We start from the raw sequence: 23170 nt of genomic DNA on the forward strand, positions 1-23170 counted from the left end.
CCCCCATGTGCAGCATCTTTCCTCTCCTCTCACCCATCCCTTTATGCAGCATCTTTCTATCCCTCCCTCCTATCCCCTTGTACAGCAGAACCCCGCCAACTCTCCCACTATAAGACTGACAGTACCGTACCTCAGAGGACTCCAAAAACAGCAGTGGTGGCAGTGCTCTGAATGGGCTGCTTTGCGGCCTTCCCTGCCGGGGCCTTACCTCTGCCTTGTCACTGAATCATTAGAGAGTGAAGAACTCAGAAGAATACTTGAGCTCCAACGTTAAAGAAAGGAGAATAACTCAAAGACTAGTGAGACAAAGAATTTTGAACATCAGAGAGGAATGAGGGCCAGATTCTCAAAGCTCACTGGTAAAATCTGGTGAGTCGATGCAAATTATACGCACGCTATTTGTGTGGAGAATCAGCGACTGATGATTTAAAAAAAGCCTAATGCAGCATCTTACCGGGTTGGGGGGGGGGGGGGTTGTTATACAGAAAACAGCAGCTCAGATTGAGACTGGAATCAAATTTTATTTGGCCAATTACATCTGCTTTAAATTCATTCACTGGTTACCAGTAATGCAAGGAATAGATTTTAAGAATACTTTTTATTGATTTTTAAGAATTTGCATGGGATTACATTGCAGTTTAATGGCGTGTTGCGTGGCATGTGCCTATAAGGACTCTGTGATCTCCTAAACAAGTTTGCTGTAAATTCCTTCAAGAGGGAGAGTATGGCACAGTGGTTAAAACTACAGCCTCAGTACACCAAGGATGTGGGTTCAAACCCACGCTGCTCCTTGTGACCCTGGGCAAGCCACTTAATCCCCCCATTTTCCCAGGTACATTAGATAGATTGTGAGCCCGCCAGGACAGACAGGGAAAAATGCTTAAGTGCCTGAATAAATTTGTGTAAACCAGGGGTCTCAAAGTCCCTCCTTGAGGGCCGCAATCCAGTTGGGTTTTCAGGATTTCCCCAATGAATATTCATGTGATCTATGTGCATGCACTGCTTTCAATGCATATTCATTGGGGAAATTCTGAAAACCCGACTGGATTGTGGCCCTCAAGGAGGGACTTTGAGATCCCTGGTGTAAACCATTCTGAGCTTCCTTGGTAGAACAGTATAGAAAATTGAATTAATAAATAAAGAGTAACCTGGGAGAAAAAAGCCACCTCACCTTTTTCATTTGTAGATTCTGTATTTTGGAACTTGATTCCACATGAGCTGAACTTGGATGTCTTGTTTTGTGGAAAGAATTGGTAAGCTTTAAGAGCTAAATATATAGAGGGGCATAATAAAAAAAAAAAATAACATCTAAGTTCCCTTATGGCCTAAGGCCCTAAACTCTGAAAGTAGCAGTAGGGAAAATGTCCATTCTAAAAAAAAAAAAATGTTGAAAATGAGGTTTTTTTTAGAATGGCCTACCTCTACGTTCAGCAGTTTAATCGCCCAGACCACCACTAAGTCTAACCTTACAATACATTATCAACCCAAAAATAACCCCCAAGTCCTTCGCCTAAAAGCTGGATTCTGTAACCGCGTCTGTCAAAAACAACACCGGTTACAGAATCCACCCCCCCTCCCCCACCCTGCAATGATTGCGGCAGGAGAGATGGCTTATCTCCCCTGCTGCAATATCAATTCCCCCCCCCCGAACTGCTGTGAACCGCGGCAAGAGAGATGCCCAAACTCTCCTGCCGTGATTGCGATCTACCCCGCGACCCCCGAACCCCGACACAATACCGGCAGAAGGGACCCAACCCCTCCTACTGAGACGCAAGACCCCGCGACTCCCCACCCGACACAATACCGGCAGGAGGGAGCACAACCCCTCCTGCTGAGGTGACCCAGTGACCCCCCGCTACCCCCTAAAATACAGGCAGGAGGGATTCCATGCCCTTCTACCCACGGCGCACCTCCTCTAAAATACGGGCAGGTGGGATCCCAGGCCCTCCTGCCCACGGCGCACCCTCCGCAACCCCCCCTCCTGGGTCCCCGATTGCCCCCCCATGACCCCCTAACCATGCGATACTCCAACACCCCCCCTGCACTTACATTAAGTTGTCCGGACAGATGGGTCCCAAGCCCATCTGCCCGGCAGGCCTGTCATCCTCTGAGGCCCGCCATTCGGAGGATGGCGAGCCTGCCAGGCGGACGGGCTTGGGACCCGTCCGTCCCCCCAACTTAATGTAAGTGTGGGGTGGGGGGTGCCAGGAGTTGGTGGGTGTCGGGAGGGGTCATGGGTTTGGGGGGGCGATTGAGGGTTCAGGGGCAGCGGTTGTGGGGGGAGGTGCGCCATGGGCAGGAGGGCCTGGGATCCCTCCTGTCCATATTTTAGGGGGGGTGGAGTGTGCGCTGTGGGCAGGAGTGGTTGGGCTCCCTCATGCCGGTATTGTCTGTGGTTTGGGGGGGGGGGTCACAGGGTCTCGCGCCTCGGCAGGAGGGGTTGGGCTCCCCCCCTGCTGGTATTGTCTTGGGGAAGTGGTACGCAATCACGGTAGGAGAGATTGGCCATCTCTCCTACCGCGATCGCGATATCCTCCCCCCCCAAAAAAACAAAAACAACAAAACCCTGCGAATTGTGGCAGGAAAGATTGGGCATTTCTCCTGCTGTGGTTTGCAGCAGTTCAGGGGGGGGAGGATCTCGATTGCAGCAGGGGAGATGAGGCATCTCTCCTGCTGCGATCGTTACGGTGGGTGGTGGCAGGTTGCTGGGGCTGCTGAGCTGATTGTGGCAGCCGTGATCAGCTCAGCAGGCTCTGTTCAGAACTTATACCTGTTTTGACTTGGTCTATGTCAAAACGTATAAGTTCCGACTGGGCAACCTGCTAAAATTTTGGTTATACTTGCTGTACGACTAAGTCTAGGTCGGCCCACCTCCCGCCCTTTACCCTTCTCTAAAAATGCCTCTTTTTGCTCTGGGTTTTTAGAGGCAGGATAAAGGCCTAAGCTGGTTTTAGAAACATCTAAAACCAGCTTTGATTATCGGTACTTGGACGATCTGGCTTTTTGATCGTCTCGATTTAGGCCACCTTTTTGAACGTTTTTAAAAAATTATTATGAGCCCCATACTTTTTAAAATTTAACGTGTTTGATATGACTAATGTGTTATCTGTCTTCTGTGAACTACATTGTAGCCTGTCTTGGAAGTGAGACTACATTTAAATAGAGGGAAAATGCATGGACAGGTCAATTAATGTAGTGATACTTCTAGTTGGGTAACAGCAGTGGGGTCTGTAGTCACCTATTAAAAAAATAGCTTCTAACAGACTATAGCAGAATTTATCTAATCCATAGAAAATGCTTACCTAGGTGGTGGCTTTTGAAGTTTTTAGATTTAAGGGAAGCTTATATGAGAACATAAGAATAGTCATATTGGGTCAGATCAATGGTCCATCTAGCCCAGTGAGCTGTTTCCCACAGTGGCCAATCCAAGTCACAAGTACCTGGCATAAACCCAAATAATAGCAACATTCCATGCTACCGATCTCAGGGCAAGCAGTGACTACCCCCGTGAATAGCAGACTATGGACTTGTACTCCAGAAATTTGTCCAAACCTTTTTTAAACCCAGCTAAGCTAACTGCTGTTACCACATCCTCTGGCAGTGAGTTCAGAGCTTAACTATTCAGTGAGCTAATTCTGTGTTCCTATTACAGGCACATGAATGATACCTTCTTTGGCTTAACAATTAGGCTGTGTCCTGACATTTTTAAAGAGACACAAAAACAAAGAAAAAACTTTTTTGTCTATAGTCTATATTTTGAAATTTCCCTTGAAATGTGTCTCATTTCAGGGTAAATTTTCTATTTTTTTTTAGCCTAAGCAATTACTGGAATTCATTCTGGCTAAAGAAGTGGAGGGGTGGGGGGGGGGGGAGTAGTTATTGGTCCAATGGTTGTACCATTAATCTAATTGACTGGCTGTTTGGGATTTAAAACAACGTCTCCTATTTTGTCCTATTAATCATTTACTTATACCACAATCATTTTTCTTTGGAAAAGTGGGTGCATCTTATGGAGCGAATACACCTTCCCTCCCTCCCCCCCTCCCCCGGTATCTTTTTAAAGTTGTGGTGATCCAACATGCTCTCCTGCTGGACAGCTGACTTTGGTAGCAGAGCAACTTGACACAGGAGCGCAACCTTTGTGCTTTCTGCATGGTCCCGCGCCGCTCAGTGATTGGCTGATGTCATTTCTTGATGAGAACTGACTTCAGCCAATCACTGATTGCAGTGCAGGGCGCCCAGTGGTGGAATGCCTTGTCACTTGAAGTCATCATCATCTTTATTAAATTTGAAGTCATCATCATCTTTATTAAATTTTCTGATCAAAACAGTATTGTTTGAACAACATTACTTGAATGATGAATAGGAAGTATTGCTAGTTTTATGTATGAAATTGACTAGAATTATAGGTTATCTATAATGTTATTAGATTGTAATTGTCTATGTTTGCATTATGTATGTTTTCTGTAACTTGCTCAGAATTGCAGGATGGGTGAGTAAGAAATTTTATAAATAAATCTCCCCTCAGCCTTCCTTCTCCAAGCTGAAGAGACCTAATCTCTTTAGCCTTTTCTCATATGAGAGAAGTTCCATCCCCTTTATCATTTTGGTCACTCTTCTTTAAACCTTTTCTAATTCCGCTATATCTTTTTGAGATACAGCGACCAGAACTGAACACAGTACTCAAGGTGAGATCACACCATAGAGCAATACAGAGGCATTATAGTGTTCTTGGTCTTATTTAGCATCCTTTTTCCTAATAATTCCTTGCATTCTGTTTGCTTTTTTGGCTTCTGCCATACACCAGACCAGGGATCTCAAAGTCCCTCCTTGAGGGCCGCAATCCAGTCGGGTTTTTAGGATTTCCCCAATGAATATGCATTGAAAGCAGTGCATGCACATAGATCTCATGCATAGTCATTGGGGAAATCCTGAAAACCCGACTGGATTGCGGCCCTCAAGGAGGGACTTTGAGATCCCTGCACTAGACAGAATATTTCAGCATATTGTCTACAATGGCACTTACCCCCTCCTTTACAAATCTACCCTCTGTTTTTTTTTTCCAATAGCTAATTTGTAATCCACAACAGAACATTGCTTCCTATATCCCACGATTTTTAAATTTCTCAGACATCTGTCATGTGGAACTTTGTCAAAAGCTTATTGAAAATCTAGAAACACTACTTCAACCAGCTCACTTTTATCCACATTTGTTCACACCTTCAAAGGAATGAAGGAAATTGATGAGACAAAACTTCCCTTGGCTGCATTCATGCTGACTCTGTCCCATTAAACCATGTTTATGTGTTTTATAATTTTATTCTTTATAATAGTTTCTACTATTTTGCCCAGCACTGAAGTCAGGCTTACTAGTCTGTAATTTCCTAGATCAACCCTGGAACCCTTAAAAAAAAAATTGGCATTACATTGGCCACCTTCCAATCTTCAGGTATGATGGACAATTTTAAGAACAGATTGCAGATCATTAACAGTAGATCAGCAATTTCATGTTTGAGTTGTTTCAGTTTCCTGGTGTGTATACCATCTGGTCCACACGATTTATCACTCTTTAACTTGTTGATTTGGCTCAGTACATCTTTCAGAATAAGAACAAAAGAATTGCCCTACTAGGACAGACAGAAGGTCCTTCAAGCCCAGTATCCTGTTTCCAACAGTGGCCAGCCCAGGTCCTAAGTACCTAGCTAGATCCCAAGTAGTAAAACAGAATTTATGCTGCTTATCCTAGGAATAAGCAGTGAATTTCCACTGCCAGGGAGGGTGTTGGGGGTGTGTCTTGCTTGGCGGCGGGAGAGAGTGTGCATCTCTCCCACTGCCGAAGGAGTATCGGGGGTGCATTGCTTGGTGATGGGAGGGAGTGGGCATCTCACCCGTTGCTGGGGTGTATATGGGAGGATTGCTTGGCAGCAGGAAAGAGTGGGCATTTCTCCCGCTGCCAGGGAGAGTGTTGGGGGTGTGTCTTGCTTGGCGGCGGGAGAGAGTGGGCATTTCTCCCGCTGCCGAAGAACATAAGCATTGCCTCTGTCGGATCAGACCAGGGGTCCATCATGCCCAGCAGTCCGCTCCCACGGCGGCCCCCCCAGGTTCGTGACCTGTAAGTCCTTACCTAAATTCTTTATTCCCTATTCATTAGTACCTGTATAGTTACCCTCTATCTATACCCTTCAATCCCCTTCTCCTTCAGGAAGTCATCTAATCCCTTTTTGAAGCTCACTGGGAGCGCATTCTAGATGTCCACCACCCTCTGAGTGAAGAAGAACTTCCTAGCATTCGTTTTGAATCTGTCTCCCTTCAATTTTTCTGAATGCCGTCTTGTTTTTGTCTGAAGAATCTGTCCTTTTCCACCCTTTCTATGCCTTTCATGATTTTATAAGTCTCTATCATGTCCCCTCTAAGTCTCCACTTCTCCAGGGTAAAGAGCCCCAGCTTCTCCAACCTTTCAGCATATGAAAGGTTTTCCATGCCCTAAATCATCCTTGTCACTCTTCTCTGGACCCTCTCGAGTATCGCCATATCCTTCTTAAGCTTTATTGTTTTATCCACCAAAACCCCCAGGTCTTTTTCTAGGCAGCCTTCCCCCAGTACCTTCCCTCCCATCGTATAGCTGTACATTAGGTTCCCCTTCCCCACATGCAAGACTTTACATTTCTCTACATTGAAGTTCATCTGCCATCTTTTTGCCCACTCACTCAGTTTGTTCAGGTCTCCTTGGAATTCTGACTCTAGTGGAGAGTTTTGTGTCGTCCGCAAATTTTATAACTTCGCACTTTGTCCCTATTTCCAGGTCATTTATGAATATATTGAACAACAGCGGTCCCAACACTGACCCCTGTGGGACCCTGTGGGGTATCGGGGGTGCATTGCTTGGTGATGGGAGGGAGTGGGCATTTCACCCGTTGCCGGGGTGTATATGGGGGGGGATTGCTTGGCAGCAGGAGAGAGTGGGCATCTCTCCTGGTAATCTTCAATTTGTTTTTGTTTTATTATTATTATTTTAATGTGTGTGTGGGGGTGGGGGTGGGGGTGAGTCAGGCACTGATCAGAAAGTAAGGCAATGATAGTTCAGAGCTGTCAGTAAATTTTGGTTGCAAATGTGGTACAACAAAGTTAGAGAATCACTCTGTGATTATAGAGAATCGCTCAGAGTGATCATTTTTAAATTAATGACCTTGTAGTACTACATTTGCATGGCAGTATCAGAGACTGCTAGAAAACTTGGAAAAGACCTTGGTAAACTGTTTTGATAATCTACCGCTAAAATATTTGCATGCACGTTGGATAGGCAGATTTTAGTTTTGAGAATCTGCCCTTAGTTAATCTTTATATATGAGGAGATTTTTTATTCCAATAAGGTTTACATTGCTATACCTGTTACCTCTCTGTAGGGTGGAGGCTGAGATCAGAGCCTTTTTCCTCCTCATTTTTCATTTTATTGATTTCCTGGGAACTTCTTGTAGTGCCTCTGTATTAGTGTTTGTGATACATATACTGTATATACTTGTTTTGTTTCTGTTGACAAGTAGAAGTGTGTTTGATTATTACAATCAAAGTGGTTTATGTATTTTAAACAGGTACTTATTTTGTACCTGGGGCAATGAAGTGTTAAGGTCACTTGCCCAGAGTCACAAGGAGCTGCAGTGGGAATTGAACTTGCAATCGCAGGGTGCTGAGGTAGCTGCTCTAACCACTAGGCCACTCCTCCAATCTACTCTGTTCTGTTCTGCTGTGCTTTGCTAGGTAGGTTCTCATAGGCCTTACAGCCTATGGCTATGCATAGTTTTCCTCCTGCATAGGTGGGGGCCTGCCAGGGTTTTGCATGCCCTTCAGTATAACAACTTTCAGGTAGCATGAGACTACTGTTTTAAAACCTTTCTAGTACTTAATTGCAAGGATGTTGTAGTAGGAAAGAGTTGCTATACCACTCTTGATAGAAGAAAGTCACAAATGGAGGCCCAGCACTTATAGATTTGTAGAGACCATAATTTATGCAGGATTCTGAGCTACTTTGCATGCTCACTATTGACTTCTATTGTTATAAAGTCCTAACTTTCCATTCGAGTCCCTTATTCACTTTCAGGCAACAGGTATGCCACATGTGTATGTTGTGCCTGGGGTACTATGTATCCCCTCCTGTTTCCAAACCTGCAGGTAAAGCCAAGACCAGCTGAAGGAATAGTGGCATCCTGAATGGACTTTCACTATGGTGCACCTCCATATCATTTCTCTTCTAGTTAGCTAGCCAACCTGCCCTGCATAAGCATGACTCATCTCAAGGTCCTAGGGAAGGGAAGGAGTAATGTGGGTAGGATCAATCCCCACTTGCTCCTGCTTTGGTGGTTGCCTTCTTCAAAATGGTGCCACTAGAGGGTTCAGGCTGCCATATAAGGGAGTGGGGGGTAGCCTCTACATGGCAGCTTCAACCTCCTAGTGCAGGGGTGTCCAATGTCGGTCCTCGAGGGCCGCAATCCAGTTGGGTTTTCAGGATTTCCTCAATGAATATGCATTGAAAGCAGTGCATGCAAATAGATCTCATGCATATTCATTGGGGAAATCCAGAAAACCCGACTGGACTGTGGCCCTAGAGGACCGACATTGGACACCCCTGTCCTAGTGGAAATACTGAGACCATATTATATAATGCCATATTACTAGAGGTCAGCAACATCCTTTGAAGAAGACCCTAGAATAGGGTTACCATAATAGCTTCAGAAAGATTAAGACATCTGGGTTTTACTTCCATTGCTTTCAATGGAAGTAAAATTCAGATGTCAGTGGAAGTAAAACTCGGATGTCTCAATCTGTCCTCTTTTTTTTTTTTTTTTTTCTGGAGCCATAAGGATACCCTACCCTACTCTGTGATTATAGAGAATCGCTCAGAGTGATCATTTTTATATTAATGACCTTGTAGTACTACATTTGCTTGGCAGTATCGGAGACTGCTAGAAAACTTGGAAAAGACCTTGGTAAGCCGTTTTGATAATCTACCGCTAAAATATTTGCACGCATGTTATAGGCAGATACCCTAGAACAGTGGTTCTTCACCAGTTTGTTGGGACATACTGTAGAATATGACCAAAACTGAATTTGTGGTTAAAACTGAAATCATCCCTGTCCTCCATCTGGGAACAACTCCCCCCCCCCCACACACACATACACACTCCCTCTATCCAACTTCTGCTTTGTTACCACAGTTACTTTTTCAAATAGTTGATATGAATGTTGAATCATTCTGTTCCTTAAATAAATGGAATTATCATAATTTAGAAACTGTTGTGTTTACTCAGGTTCCCTTTGTCTAATAATACATTTTAGTTAAAGATCTGAAACCCTTCAATGTGACGTATATGTGACTAAAGGAGAAATCAGGAGGTGGGGAAAAACTTTTCCACAAAACTGTATTATGCCCAGTACATCCCCAACTTAAAATGGAGAACAAAAGCAGAAGACACTGATGTAGACGAGTGCTTTGAAGCCTTTGTATGGCTACATTACCTTCAAAATAAGATGTTATGTTGCTTTCTGTTAATGTGGTCATAGGAGAAATAGAGGCATTTGTAGGGGTAATAAGTGAATGGAGAGTACTGTATATTTTTGTTGAAAGTGGTGCCCTACTAATTTGGTCAGAATAATATTTCTGTTTGGCCTTATAATATCTTTATAATATTTTATTTCAAGAACTGATACAGTAGTTTATCTATGAGTGTTCTCCATGTTTCAATTGTTGTTTTAATAATATGGCATTATGGTCATACCAGGGACTCTTAATCCTAATTGAGGAGTGTGAGCATTAATTTATACGACATTAATTAAATTTTTCTTATTCTTTTAGATTTTATGATAACCTAACCATGCTATTCCATTGTAATTACTTGAGTGCTAAATTTTGCTTGTAGCTTATTGGGCAGCCAGCCAATCTGTGGTTTTGTGCAATTAACATATAAAAAGCTCCAATAATTCCCACTGTGCTGTAACTCACTTGCCTAATTCTGTGAAGGGTTTATTCCAGAGATAATAGCATGGCCAAAGGAACTTGGACAGGCACATTTCTTTTAAGAGTTCCTATCCACCTCATTGGACTTGCCTTCACGTGTCCCTGCTGACCTTTATTTAGAGACCTTCATTTCCTGTTTTTGTGTTTAACTAAAGTGAACCAATAAAACTTGAAATTTCACATCTGTTGTACCTGCAAGTCTAGATTTGAAAAAGCAATCATTCCAAAAATATCCATTTGTCTTCCCTGCTATCCCAGTTGAAATGATCCAGTTACAAAATTTATTTTATGGATTTCTTCATCAGTAACTGGCACTAATTTTCCAGGTGGATATTAAGTGCTATTAACCTGACTTGTTGGATCCACTTATAAGGTAGTTCTACAGATTATTAGACAATAAAAAATCTAATAAAAGTTACTGTTGCTATAAGATATAGAGGGCACCCAGAGAATTGCAGTTTTAGCATAGCCAGCATCTTCAAGTGTGAGGGTTTGCTGCAATTTTTTTTACAGATTGTTAGTACCAGCAGAGGTGTAGCTGAGACTCAGTGGGCCTTGAACAGGAGGACCAAGATGGGGCCCCCCTTATCCACTTGCTGGGTCCTATACAGCTACAGCATCAGGGAAAACTGGCGGAATAGAAAATGAAATAAATACATAAATAAAGGTTGCCTCTGGCCAGTGTGACCTTTTTTCTGCCATGTCCCACCTATAGGACGTTGTATCAGCATGGTAGAATGCGACAGAGGAAAGGTTCTACTGACAAGAGAGGCAGTCTTTAGCACTGTCTCTGATGCTGTAGATGTGCAGGACCCAGCGGGTAGGTAAGAAGCTGGGGGAGGGTAGGTTTCAGATGCAGGCAGCCCCTACCATTGGATGACCCTGGGCATTTTGCTGGTCTCACTCAATAGTAGCTTCACCCAGTGGCGTAGTAAGGGGGTTGGGGGGGTGCCGGCACCTCTCCTTCGCCCCTCACTCCTTCCCACTCCTCCCCCTGCTGTGCGTGTTCCTTCAATTCCCCACCACTCTTTGCCAATGCAAGCAGCAGCTCCAGCCTTGGTGCTCCCCTTTGACATAAGAATATCCTTATTGGGTCAGACCAATGGTCCATCAAGCCCAGTAGCCCGTTCTTATGGTGGCCAATCCAGGTCACTAGTACCTGGCTAAAACCCAAGGAGTAGCAACATTCCATGCTACCAATACAGGGCAAGCAGTGGCTTCCCCCATGTTACTTGCAGGCTTCCAGGCTCTGCAACTAGGAAGTGACATCAGAGGGGGAGCCGATGCTGGTGCGGGCAGAAAGCTAGAGATGCTGCTCGCACCAGGATTCTAAACTACGGGGGAAGGGAAGGGGAGCATGTGCAGCAGGAGCGTGGAGAAGAAGGTGAGGAGCGGCTCATGACTGCTGTTGCACTGTGCTTCGGAGCGGAAGGGGAGGGGGTTTCTTAGCGGCTTGGGAGCTTGAGGGAGGGAGGATTTGCAGATTGGGATGCTGCCACTGGAGCTTCAGGGGACTTTTTTTTTTTTACACTGGTGATTTTTTTTGCCAGTTGTGTGAATAGACTGAATAAGAATTCTACAGATTGATGATTTAACCCTGATGAGTGAGGGCATCTTCAGATTGCAAAGTTAGGCTAACTAGCCCAACCTCCTCTCCTCCTTACTTCCACTCCTATGGAGACAGGCCACGTCTGCCCTTCTCCAGTCCAATCAAATATTTCTTTGCATAAATGGTAACAGGTCCTTAAAGCAGCTGCCTAGTGGAATAAATATGGAAAATGGGCAAATTGATTCGATATGGACATAGGTCCTGCTTTTACAATTTCTCTGGGTCAGCGTGATTTTTGGTAGATTAATTAATTTCTTTCTTTAATGGAGAAAGAGGATAAGTAGGAAGAGATGCCTGGTGTAACCTAGTACTAGTAGAAGTGGTGAAAACCAGTACTGTAACAGACTTCAAGATTACTGGTGACAAATACAGAAGATAGAAACAAAGCCAAGAGATTGCATGCTCACCTTTCCCTTTACTCAAGGGAACATTAACAAGAAAGGAAAGCACAATCCAATAAAGCTACTGGCCATGGTGGAGCTGAGTTGAAATCCTCAAAAACTAGCCACATCAGTACGAGGAGAGTGAAGTTTGCTAGGTACCATCAAACAAGGGCCCAGGTGGCTGGATATGTAACATTTAGCTTTAACTACATTTGTTAAGTGTATAAACTATTGGAGAGACTGATGGTAAGACATGGATTGTAGAGTTCTGGATGTTTGGATAAAGTGTAAGAACGTGTCTTCCTCACTGACTTTCTATTTAGGATAGATATGAGAAAAACTGACTTGGATAAGGAGTGATATCCTACAAGCAGTCAAACCTTTGCTGCTGAGCTAAATCCTTAATAATGTAGACTGGAATAACTGGGCAAACTGTGCCAGTGACTGTTATATGTGCCATATTACTTCTACCATACACAGTTCTTAAGGAATTGATTACACATCAACAGGAAAAAAAATAAGTTTATTAATCATTGTATTTGACAACTGCATTATTTAAAGATAATTAGCAGACTTGCTTCCATTGGAGGTTCAAAGGAGCAGCAAGAAATTGCTGCCCTCCTTGCTCCCCAGACCTTCAGATGAAACTAATGCAGCTAATTTGGGCACATCAGGATAAGATATTAAAAAAGAAAGTGGATTGAATTGGTTGGTACACTAAAACAGGTACATAGATCTGTTCACTAAAGTGAGCTAAGTGCTGGCATGAATTAGGACATGCATAACCTGTTGTGAGTTGGATAATGAGATAGGAATGGGCATGATCTGTGCATTGCTTGGTGCTTTACCATGTGCTGTTATTGCCTCAATCACTATAGATCAGGGATCTCAAAGTCCCTCCTTGAGGGCCGCAATCCAGTCGGGTTTTCAGGATTTCCCCAATGAATATGCATTGAAAGCAGTGCAATCACATAAATCTCATGCATATTCAATGGGGAAATCCTGAAAACCCGACTGGATTGCGGCCCTCAAGGAGGGACTTTGAGATCCCTGCTATAGATGCAATTACCCCCTCCTGAATAATGAGGCATCAAATAAATTCACACGGTAAAAATACATAACATGGTGCAATAGCTGAAGATTATAAGAGAAGATTTCCAGCATAAGATTTTCAGAATAAGGATTGAGATAAGATACATTAGTTGTATTCGATTGATTATTAATCTGGAATATCATCTGAATAATCATTATTGATGTAGCACAACAGCCACATCTCTGAAAATTGTCTGTTTGAGTAGCTGTATAAATTATATAGTGAAATAAGTTTATTACTGGTGACTCCGAGGGAAAACAAATTGGTTTGAAAAGCAAGAAGTTATAGACTGCGTTCCTTTTCTATGTTATGTGGAGGGTTGTTTTTTTTTTTTCAGACCTATATCCAATGGACTCATTATAAAGTCAGGGGTCAGAGAATTGAGGTCTGTTATTCCCCACTGTTGTCTATACATATTATTTGCAATGTGTGATGTTTTGAGTGACTGTTGACTCCGATAATATTTCTATAGCAGTACGTTTGTTTGATTTAAGATCTGCAATAACTGTGTGAACGTCAGCCTGTTTAGGTATGTTGTGACTCACAAATGGAAGATTAGATTAGATTAGATTAGAGAATACTCGCAGGAGTTATTTTACAGGTTTTGCACATAAACCAAAGGTGTAATATTTTTGCATTTAGTATCTGGTAATTGCAAAGCTACTACACTTTAGATAATTTTCTGCAGTACATCATAAGGGATGCTAAACTAGAATAAGTCTTCTTTTAAATTTCAGCAATTAAATTTTGTTATGAAAATGTGATATGTTTTTTTAAATGTACATTTAACCCCTGTTTTAATTTTTCTTTGAAGATAATCTTCTGATTATTGAATTCATTTTAATAATTATTCAGTCACTTACCTGGAGCAGTCATAAATATTCTTCTTGTTAAAAACATCTGTTCTTTCCTAACCATGAGTTTTAATTATTAATTTCAATAGTATTAAATTTCCATCATATGATAAATCTGCTTTCTAACAATATATATTATATGATCATGAATCCATATCAATTATTTTATTTGGTCATTTGGGGTTCTCTCTTTTTTATATTTTTGTGGCATGTGTAAAATGCCCAGCATAATCATAATTTGCATGCCAGGACTAAACTTGGTAGTTAAGAAGGAGAGTTGAAAATGGTAAATTTGATGCAAATTTCTCTCTTTTCTTTTTTTAGATTTACCTGATCAGTGTAAGCCAGATCCGTGCTACAAAAATGGAACACGTGTCTGTGAGGATCTAAAGGGGGAATTTTACTGTCATTGCAAAGCAGGCTGGAAGGGGAAAAATTGCAGTATAGGTAGATATAGTTACCTTCTCACTATAAGTAGCTATTGCTTACTAACCATGGTGCCTCTTGGTGCTGCAAAGATCACCATTCACATCATTTTCTTCTGAGCTTTAACAAGAAGTGTGCATAGAGGAGACATATATTTTTTTCTATAATTGCAGCTGTTTTGAATGTATAAATCAATATAATGTGCATATTAATTAAGTTGCCTAGTTTGTTACTCAGACAATTTTTTAACTTACATATTCTATATTCTCATATTGTCTGTCTTGCATCCCTATCCCTATCTTCCTCTCATGTTTAGAACCTGCCCACTGTGTCCCTAACCCTTCCTCCCTTGTGTCCAGCTTCTTTGTGTCCCTATCCTACTGCTCATCAGCTTGCCCCCTCTTTCTTCACTTCTTTCCATACTTCTCATGCAGGGTCCAGCATCTCTCCCTTTCTCCCCCACAAACTGGTATCACACTGTCCTTCCACTGATTCAGTGTTTTTCCCACTCAGGATCCAGTCTCTCTCACTCTTTCTTCCACTTACCCTGGGTTCTAGTATCATCTCACCTTTTCTTCTCCAAAGTCTCACTGTCTTCCCTCTGCCTCAATCCTCGCCCCCCCCCCCCACACACACAGGTCACAACATCTTTCCCCCCTCTCTACCCTCCCCTACCAGGTTCAGTATCCCTCTCTTCCTCTGCCCCTCTCTTGCAGGTCCAAGCATTTCTCTCCCTCAAGTCTCAGCATCTCTTTAATCCCCCAGAGCCCTCAAAATCCACAGCGGGCAGCCAGCAGAAGCAGTGAACAAAGCAGATTGCCTCCAGCCGGTGCTGTCAAGACCTTTCCACTTCCATATCCCACAGAGAGGTGGGATGCAGCAGTGAAAAGATCTTGGCAGTGTTGGCTAGAGGCAGTCTGTTTAGTTTGCTGCATCTGCTAGCTGCCCAATATGAATTTTGAGAGTGCTGAGGAGGGGGCAGGGAGGAAGAAACAGGACCTGCGAGAGGGCAGAGAGAGAAGAAAGAATGCTGAGACCTGTGGAGATAGTATGCAACTGCAAGTAGCCTCTACCATTGGGTAACTAGACATTTTGCTGAACTTGCTCAATGGTAGGCTGGGGCTGCAGAATGTGATAACGCAGAATGTTGACTGACCGATGCATATTTTAGAAGGCTCTCTGCCCTTTCAGAACTTCCAGAGTACCATGGGCATATACAGAGAAAAATATATCAAAGCTACTGGTGCAGGATGACAAAAAAGGCACCTTCCAAGCTACCTCCCTCCTGTGCTTCAGATATTATACCCCTGCAACCACAATCACCCTATCCACACTCTTCTCATACTCATTGATTGTCCACATGCACATAGCTCTTCAAAACACCATGTTGAGTTAAAATAGAGGTGTATTTCTAATGCAGAGGTTCTGACAACAAAAAAGTTACCTATTATGTATCATCATTTCCATAGCCTTAAGATTTTCCCCTTTCCAATGCAATCTCCCAACAGCACTCAAAGATATTTGGGAGTTTTTTTAGGAAAAGCTCCTGAAGTCAGCTTGGGGGAAAAAACAGTAGAAGCTTGACTTTGGAAATATTTTCCAAGTTAAAGCTAAGCTGCAGTATGTTAGGACAGACTGGGGTTTGGGAACTTGGAAGCAGATGCGCATTACCCCTTCTTCCACCTGCGGTTGTAGTTGAGCAAGCTGAAGGACAGGGTGGGGAGAAGAGTTCTGGAACAGAGTGATCACTAACATTCTGAGAACATACTGTTCTGCCATATGTTCAGGAAAGCATTCATAAATCCATACTTTCCTTGCTTCTTTCTGTTTGCGGTATGAAACATTGGGGATCATAGTTGTCAGTATTTTATTGTTCATCCAGTTTAAGAATTTTACAAAACCGAGGCCTTAATATTTTAATTCACAACACCCTTGTTGAGCCTGTGCAAGGATATTAGACATCCTAGGCAAACCTTCAACCTTAAACCCCCGCAACCGCTTAAGAGAACATACTGATGGTTCCTTCAGTTTGAGTTTTTGCTAGTTCTTCTTGATTTAGCAACTGCTGTTGCTCTGTGCCATCTCTTAGAACCTGCTTATCCAGGTGATTGCCTAGTTTGCCTAATAATTAAGCTGGCTTTGTTTTATACATTTTAACAATTCACAATGTAAACGTCTATTTTAGCTTTGCAACCTTAAGTGCAAAATTTGAGATGCCTGTAAATAGGGGCTTTGGTTTTCACAAATTTGTGCATACACTGTTGAATAACTGAAACAAAAGACTGTAACGTTTTTGTTTTTGTGCATGCAGATATAAATGAATGCCTTGTGCAGAATGGTAGCTGCAGTCAGCTGTGTGTCAACAGGCCAGGGAGCTACCACTGTCTGTGCCATAGTGGCTACGCACTTCATCCTAACAATAGAACTTGTGTTGGTGAGTTAGATCATTTTAATTAATTTGACTAGCTTCTGTCAGTAATCAGGGGGTGCTACATTTTTTCCCTAAGGATGATAAAGGAAAAGCATATGTGGCAACAAACCAGTGAGTCACTCTTTACTTGAAGAGTATTTATTTAAATTCAAAAGTAAAATCTGTATTCAGTGCTTTTAAGATTAAAAATTGAATCTTGGCTTTTTTGCTTCAGTGAAGAATTTACATCAATTGCTTGGATCATCCTATTTAACTAGGTCAGTGGCTATTTTTGTCAGATAAACAACATTAGTCACAGAGGCAGCGGAATGAGGTTGGCCAGTAGAGCTATAGCCTGACCGATATTTTGCTCAGCATGGCATCAGCAACTAGGATAGGAAATCTCACAGAATGTCCTGAGAGCTGAGATGCATGCTTCTGTAAATTTGTTGGGCTGGACCCATTTCCTCATCTTTAAATATTTCCCTATTGGACAATTTCACCTGCAATTATTTCTCTGCTTAGGAGTGTAAATAATGAGGCATTTTTTTTAAGGCTCCTATAGCCAAATTTGGGCATCCACAGTGCAAAATTTGGGCATCCACAGTGCAAAATTATTGCTGTTTTAGAAACTTAAGAGGTCTGTATTCAGTTGGGAGCAGGAAAGCAACAGGACAGGCAGTCTGCAGACTCCAGGTTGGTGACAACAAAACCAGATAAGCTAAATAGAAATGCCCAGAAACTTTATTCCTGGGGAAGACACACAACATTGAGAAGCCTGACACAGGTTGTGTTTCATCCACACAAGGGCTGCATCAGGGGCTAAAGGAAACTAGGCAACTATTGTCATCGGCACTCACATCTTCATGATCTTGGCTCACTCCAAATCCCAGGGAACTTTCAGTTGCTCATGATTGCCCACTCATAGCCCCACTCTTCAGTCATGCCGCTTCCTGCTTAGTAGTCTAAGATAGGCTGTGGTAAGATGGCTGGTGTTTAGTAGTTCTGCAGCCAATTGGCTGTGAGCAGGCAAACATGAGTTCCTGAAAGTTACTGGGTGTTGGAGTGAGTCAAGGTCATGTGGTTGTTTGGTCATATGAAGATGTGATTGCTGATGATGGCTGTTGCCTAGAATTTCTTTGAGCCCCTGATGCAGCCCTTGCTTGGGTAAAACACAGCCTGTTTCAGGATTTTCTGTGTTGTTTATCGTCAAAGGTTCTCACCAAGTTAGTTGGGAGCTGGCAACACGATATATACCAGTTGCCTTTGGGGTCATTTTACTAAAGTGCTAGTGCATACTTTCTGCAGCTTAAAATAGCTTACCACGGGATATGCTCAGGCATCCTGTGGTAAGTTGTGAATTTATGTGTACTAAGAAAATATTTTAAAATTTTTGTTGGAGGGGATGTGTCAGAGGGCAGAGTAGGTGTTCTTGCACTAATCAGTACATCCATATTACTTTGCAAGCCCTTACTAACAAAACAAAACAAAAAAAAAAAAAAATATATATATATATATATATATATACTAATGGCCATGTGCCAATGACAACATTAACATATAGACATTAATAGAGAAAAATAAGAAATCTGCTGCTTTCCGGCTGTGGTGAAAAAGGCCTTAGTGCATAGAAAAAACTCACATAAAGGGCGCTGAGGCCACTTTTTATTGCAGCTTTGGCATACGACCCCCTTATTCTATAAAGTTCATGTAGATCTTCAGATTCTATTCATTTAAGTCTGATCACTGAAAATAAGGTTCAAGAAAACAGTCAGGCAATCTACAAAAACCAGATCGGCAGAGATATGAAAGAGACCAGATAGAAGGCCAAAAAACAGAGACCTAAATTTAAAGGAAGATCCAAAAGTAAACACCTTTATTAACAACAGTGTCATCTGTATCCAAATCACATGCAGCAATGCTGCATCAAGAGCTTTGAACATCGGGCTCTCTTCCGAGACAAGACTTAATGCCGACTTTGTCCATGCCTCACACATCAAGAGACACTTCATGTAAGAAAACTAAGAAGCACAAACATTTCTCCCCTTCTAGGCATCCACTTCTTTCAACACATAGTAAGTGTCAATGCACAATGGATCGCTCTCCATCCCTACAGATTATGTCTCCTCCCAGGCATGCTTCGACATCAAGGTCTCCCATGTCCAGAAAACCAACACCACAGACACCAATGTCTGATGATATCTGCCTCAACTCTAGAGGAAGATTCATGATAAAATAAAGTCTAGGATAATAATAAGCAGGATAACAAATTCCAAATAAACCTCTAGTGCAGTGTGTCTAATTGTCCTGAAACGATAGGGTTCTGTATCTCAACTTGCAAGTTGCTTGCAGAAAACTGTCAATCACATGTTCAACACCTCCTTCCTAGTGATCTGCTTCTGTTCCTTTCCACAATTTGTTGTCTGCAAGCAAGCTGCTCAGAAGTGCTTCTGATCTGCTCTGTGGTTTTATTATTATGGGGCATTTTTCTCAGTGTTCGTTTGGGACATCTTCCTGGGAGAAGATACCCTTGGGAACACCTAGTTAGCCAGCCTGCTTTTATATTTTATTAGCTCAGTATATGTCCCCTGCGAAGCTGCTCACATCCCTTATTTAGTCAGGAGCTTGAGCGCAGGCTGTTCGGCTCTTTCCTGGCTCGGCCAGGACTAACAGTGTGCTGGCTGCATAGTCTTCCCACCTCCTTCAAAGCGTGGTCTTTGGGGAGTTGAGTCCCAGTCCAAACTCAGTCTGATTTGCAGCCAGAAGACCAGGTTCATCCAGCAAATCTGTGAGGCAGATTTTTTTATCCATTGATTCCAGCTGAAATCCTATGTTGAAGCAGGAAGGCACCAAATTGCACAGTGAGTAAGGATATTGTAGCCTATGAGGAAAATCGGTAAGGGGGGGTCCCCAAAAGTTGAATTTAAAAGTTTCAGACCACTGTGCCTAGATCCCCCACCTCTAAACCCACTTTCCCTGTGATTATTTTCCTTCAGGGAGGTCTCCAAAGCACGATTTTTCTGGCGGCGGCCATCGTGGACTTTAAACAATCTTTTTTTCTATAGCCTCCATCTGCCTCAAACCCCCTCAATTTTTCTTAAAATCGACAGGGATGGACTCAGGTTTGTGCTGGATGGCCAGCCAATGAGTGTCCTTGCCACGTGTGTGACAGGACATGCAAGGAAGGGGTAGGAACCTCGGGCTCAGCCTCCTCTGAGTCCTCCAGGGCTGGGAATCTACAGGAGGTGCATTCCCAGGGGAATAGACCTTTTCCAGGACTCTCCAAAAATGTATTGTCCAAGTGCAGTTGCATGGGTGCACCAGCAGAGGTCTCTGCAGAGGTCTTTGAGACCCCCAGTATAAAGTTTCACTCCAGATTTTGTGAGCCTTATATAGAATGCCTATTTGAACTGCCGAGGGTCCTCGGTATTTGTTAGCATCCCGACCAGATGAGGACACAGACTTGGATCAGGAGGTTCAGTCTGTCATTGACTGAGAGGATGGAAAGTCTGATGCTACTTTTAGCCCAGAAGAGGTTCCACTGGCAGAGTCTGCATCTTTGCAAGAGGACAGCAGTCAAGAGGTGGTAGTGACCCTGGAACAGGGGGAAGAACCCATGGTGTGCTGGCTGTTCAAGGTCTCTGTGCTTTTAAGTATTATTTCCACCTCACTGCAAGAGTTAAAGGTGGATGTTCCTCTTCTTAATGCTCAATTATGAGCAGTTCTGTGATTCTGACCATGCTTTTTCCCTTGCATCCAGACATTACTAAGCTGGTCTGAGAGTCACCGGAGGGATCCCTTCAAGTGGCTAAAACTATGGCAGAGCTGTATCCGATGGTGCCAGTTTTCCAGCAGCTGGCTGTTCAGCTACCTAGTGAAGGAGGGGTGATGTTAAAGGATGCTCAGGACTGTAAAGTGGACTTACTCTTTGTAGCTATTTGAGGCTTTGGCCCTAGGGATTAAGGCAGCGGCCACCTCTTCCTTTGTGGCACGTGCTTGTCACACCTGCCTGGGTCTTCAGACCTGAAGGATGAGGAAGACCCCCAGATTCTCTTTTCTGGGGTTAATTATATTGTGGATCAGAGTTATGAGCAAGGTCTTGGCCTATGCTATCTCTACCTGACGGATGCTCTGAATCAGATAGTGAACAGGAGATTCTACCTCTAAAGCTACATTGAGCAAGCTTCCCTTTTAGGGGCAGATGCTATTTGGCTGATGACCAGTGTGACAGACTGTTGTCCCAAGGCCTTACCAGAAAGCAGACTACAAATGGCTTGGAGTTTGGGACAGGGTAATTTTCAAAGATCCAGAAGATTCTGTACGTATACGGGAGACCAAACAATGTAGAAATCCTTTCAGGGACTACATCAAATTCAGCAGGGGCAGGAAACAGCAAGCCGTTGGCTTTCGCTCCTCACCAGCCCCTAAGAATGCCATAACAGTGGCTGAGCTCCCCCAGATACGGCAGACTGTTGGCCTTTTGGTCGGTCTGGTCTCAGCTGGTGCAGACCAATGTGTTCTGGATGTTGTTGTTGTTGGGGGGGGGAGGGTTACAAAATCGAGTTCTGTGCCTCCCTACCAGTCTGCTTTGTAAATTCTCCAGCTGGCAGAAAAAAGCCCTCAAAGTTTTGGCTATTGGCTCCTTTGGCTCATAGAGCAGTTCCAGACACAGAATCAGGCTTGAGCAGATACTTCATATACTTCATCGTGCCAAAGAAAGGCACAGACAACTGGAGGCTGATTTTGGACCTCAAGTTGGTCAATGAGGCACTGAAGGTACTATACTTCCGCATGGAGTCCATGCGGTCAGTCATAGCAGCAGTGATGCAGGGGGAATTTCTTGCGTCCCTTGATTTGATGGAGGCCTGTCTTCACATTCCCATCTTCCCAGCCCACAGGAGGTACTTGTGATTTCATTTGCTGGAGCTGCATTTCCAGTTCTCTGCGTTCCCTTTCAGGCTAGCCACAGCACCTTGCTCTTTTATCAAGGTGATGGTGGTAGTGGCAGTGCACCTCTGCAAAGCTGGAATTCAGGTCCACCCATATTTGGATGACTGGACTTCATCTAAGGAGGAAGGTGAGCTGGCGGTTTCAAGAGTTGTTCAACTCCTCCAAGACTTGGGCTGGGTAGTCAGTTTCAAGAAGAGTTGTCTGGAACCACCTCAGTTCCTGAAGTACCTGGGAGTCTTGTTCGACATGGCCCTGGGCCAAGTGTTTCTTCCAAAGCTGTACAGACTGAAGCTCCAGAGGCAGATTTTGGAGCTGCTACAGAGGCCAGTGGCATTACCTGGAGGTCCTGGGGTTGATGACTATGACCATAGAGGTGGTTCTTTGGGCCAGAGCATATATGAGACCCCTCCAGGACTCTTTCTGTTCTCTTTCTGGTTCCCTCAGATGGACTTGCTACAACAGCCACTCCCCTGGCTACCTACAGTGAAGAGCAACCTGCAGTGGTAGCTGCAAATGGCTGCTCTTTCCAGGGGTGTCCTCTTCACATCTCTTCCTGGCGATACTAACAACCGATGCCAGCCTTTACGGTTAGGAGGTTCATTGCAGTGGACGCCAGTCCAGGGTTTTTGGACTCTGGCTTAGCAGAAGTGGCCCATAAATGGCCTGTAATTCAGAGCCATTCATCTAGCACTTCTGGAGAAATCTCTGGAACGCAAAGCAGTCAGAGTCTTCTCAGACAATGCAATAGCAGTAGCGTATTTCAACAAGCAAGCAGACACCAGAAGCACCTCGCTGTGCATAGAATTTCTTCGGTGGCTGGAAGATCACTCGCAGACTCTCTTGGTTGTATATGTGCAGAGTGGAAAATGTGCAGGCCGACTTTCTCAGTTGGCAAACTCTCGACCCAGGGGAATGGTCACTGACTCCACAAGCGCTTAATACTATAGTTCGTCAGTGGGGGCCTCCACACATGGATCTGACGGCTTCAGTTGTGAAGAGGCCTCGCTTTTATAGTGGCATATACAAGCTTGGAAGTGAGGGATTAGATGTGTTGGTCCAGCTGTGTCCGGAGAACGAGCTCTTGTATGTGTTTCCCCTGTGGCCCATGCTCGGTCGGGTCTTTCACAGTATCGCAATCCATCCCAGATTGGTAGTACTAGTGGCACCTGATTGGCCTCACAGACCATGATATATGGACTTAGGCCGTCTCTAGAAGGTTGAGAGCCTCATACTGCTGGTCCTAGAGGACCTTCTCACTCGGGGACCAGTTCCTATTGAGAATCCAAAACACTTTGGGATTACGGCATGGCTTTTGACATGCAATGGTTTTTCAGACATGGTCATCACCACGTTGCTCAGAGCTATCCATGGTGGCAGCCTATGCTAAGACCTGGAAGTCCTTTCAATGCTGGTGTGCGGTGAAGGATGTAGAGCCC

At 43.6% G+C, this 23170-nt stretch overlaps 1 protein-coding gene across 1 annotated transcript in view; it reads left to right on the forward strand.

Annotated features, from left to right (window-relative positions):
* GAS6 (growth arrest specific 6) overlaps positions 1-23170 on the forward strand; it is a 134246-nt gene that overhangs the window by 43897 nt on the left and 67179 nt on the right. Inside the window, exons 5-6 of the mRNA XM_033948665.1 lie at positions 14273-14395; positions 16686-16808. Of these exons, the coding sequence (XP_033804556.1) occupies positions 14273-14395; positions 16686-16808 (246 nt within the window). The remainder of the gene's footprint in view (positions 1-14272; positions 14396-16685; positions 16809-23170) is intronic.

This window comes from Geotrypetes seraphini, chromosome 6 (assembly GCF_902459505.1).
Source record: "Geotrypetes seraphini chromosome 6, aGeoSer1.1, whole genome shotgun sequence".
In the NCBI taxonomy this organism is placed as follows: Eukaryota; Metazoa; Chordata; class Amphibia; order Gymnophiona; family Dermophiidae; genus Geotrypetes; species Geotrypetes seraphini.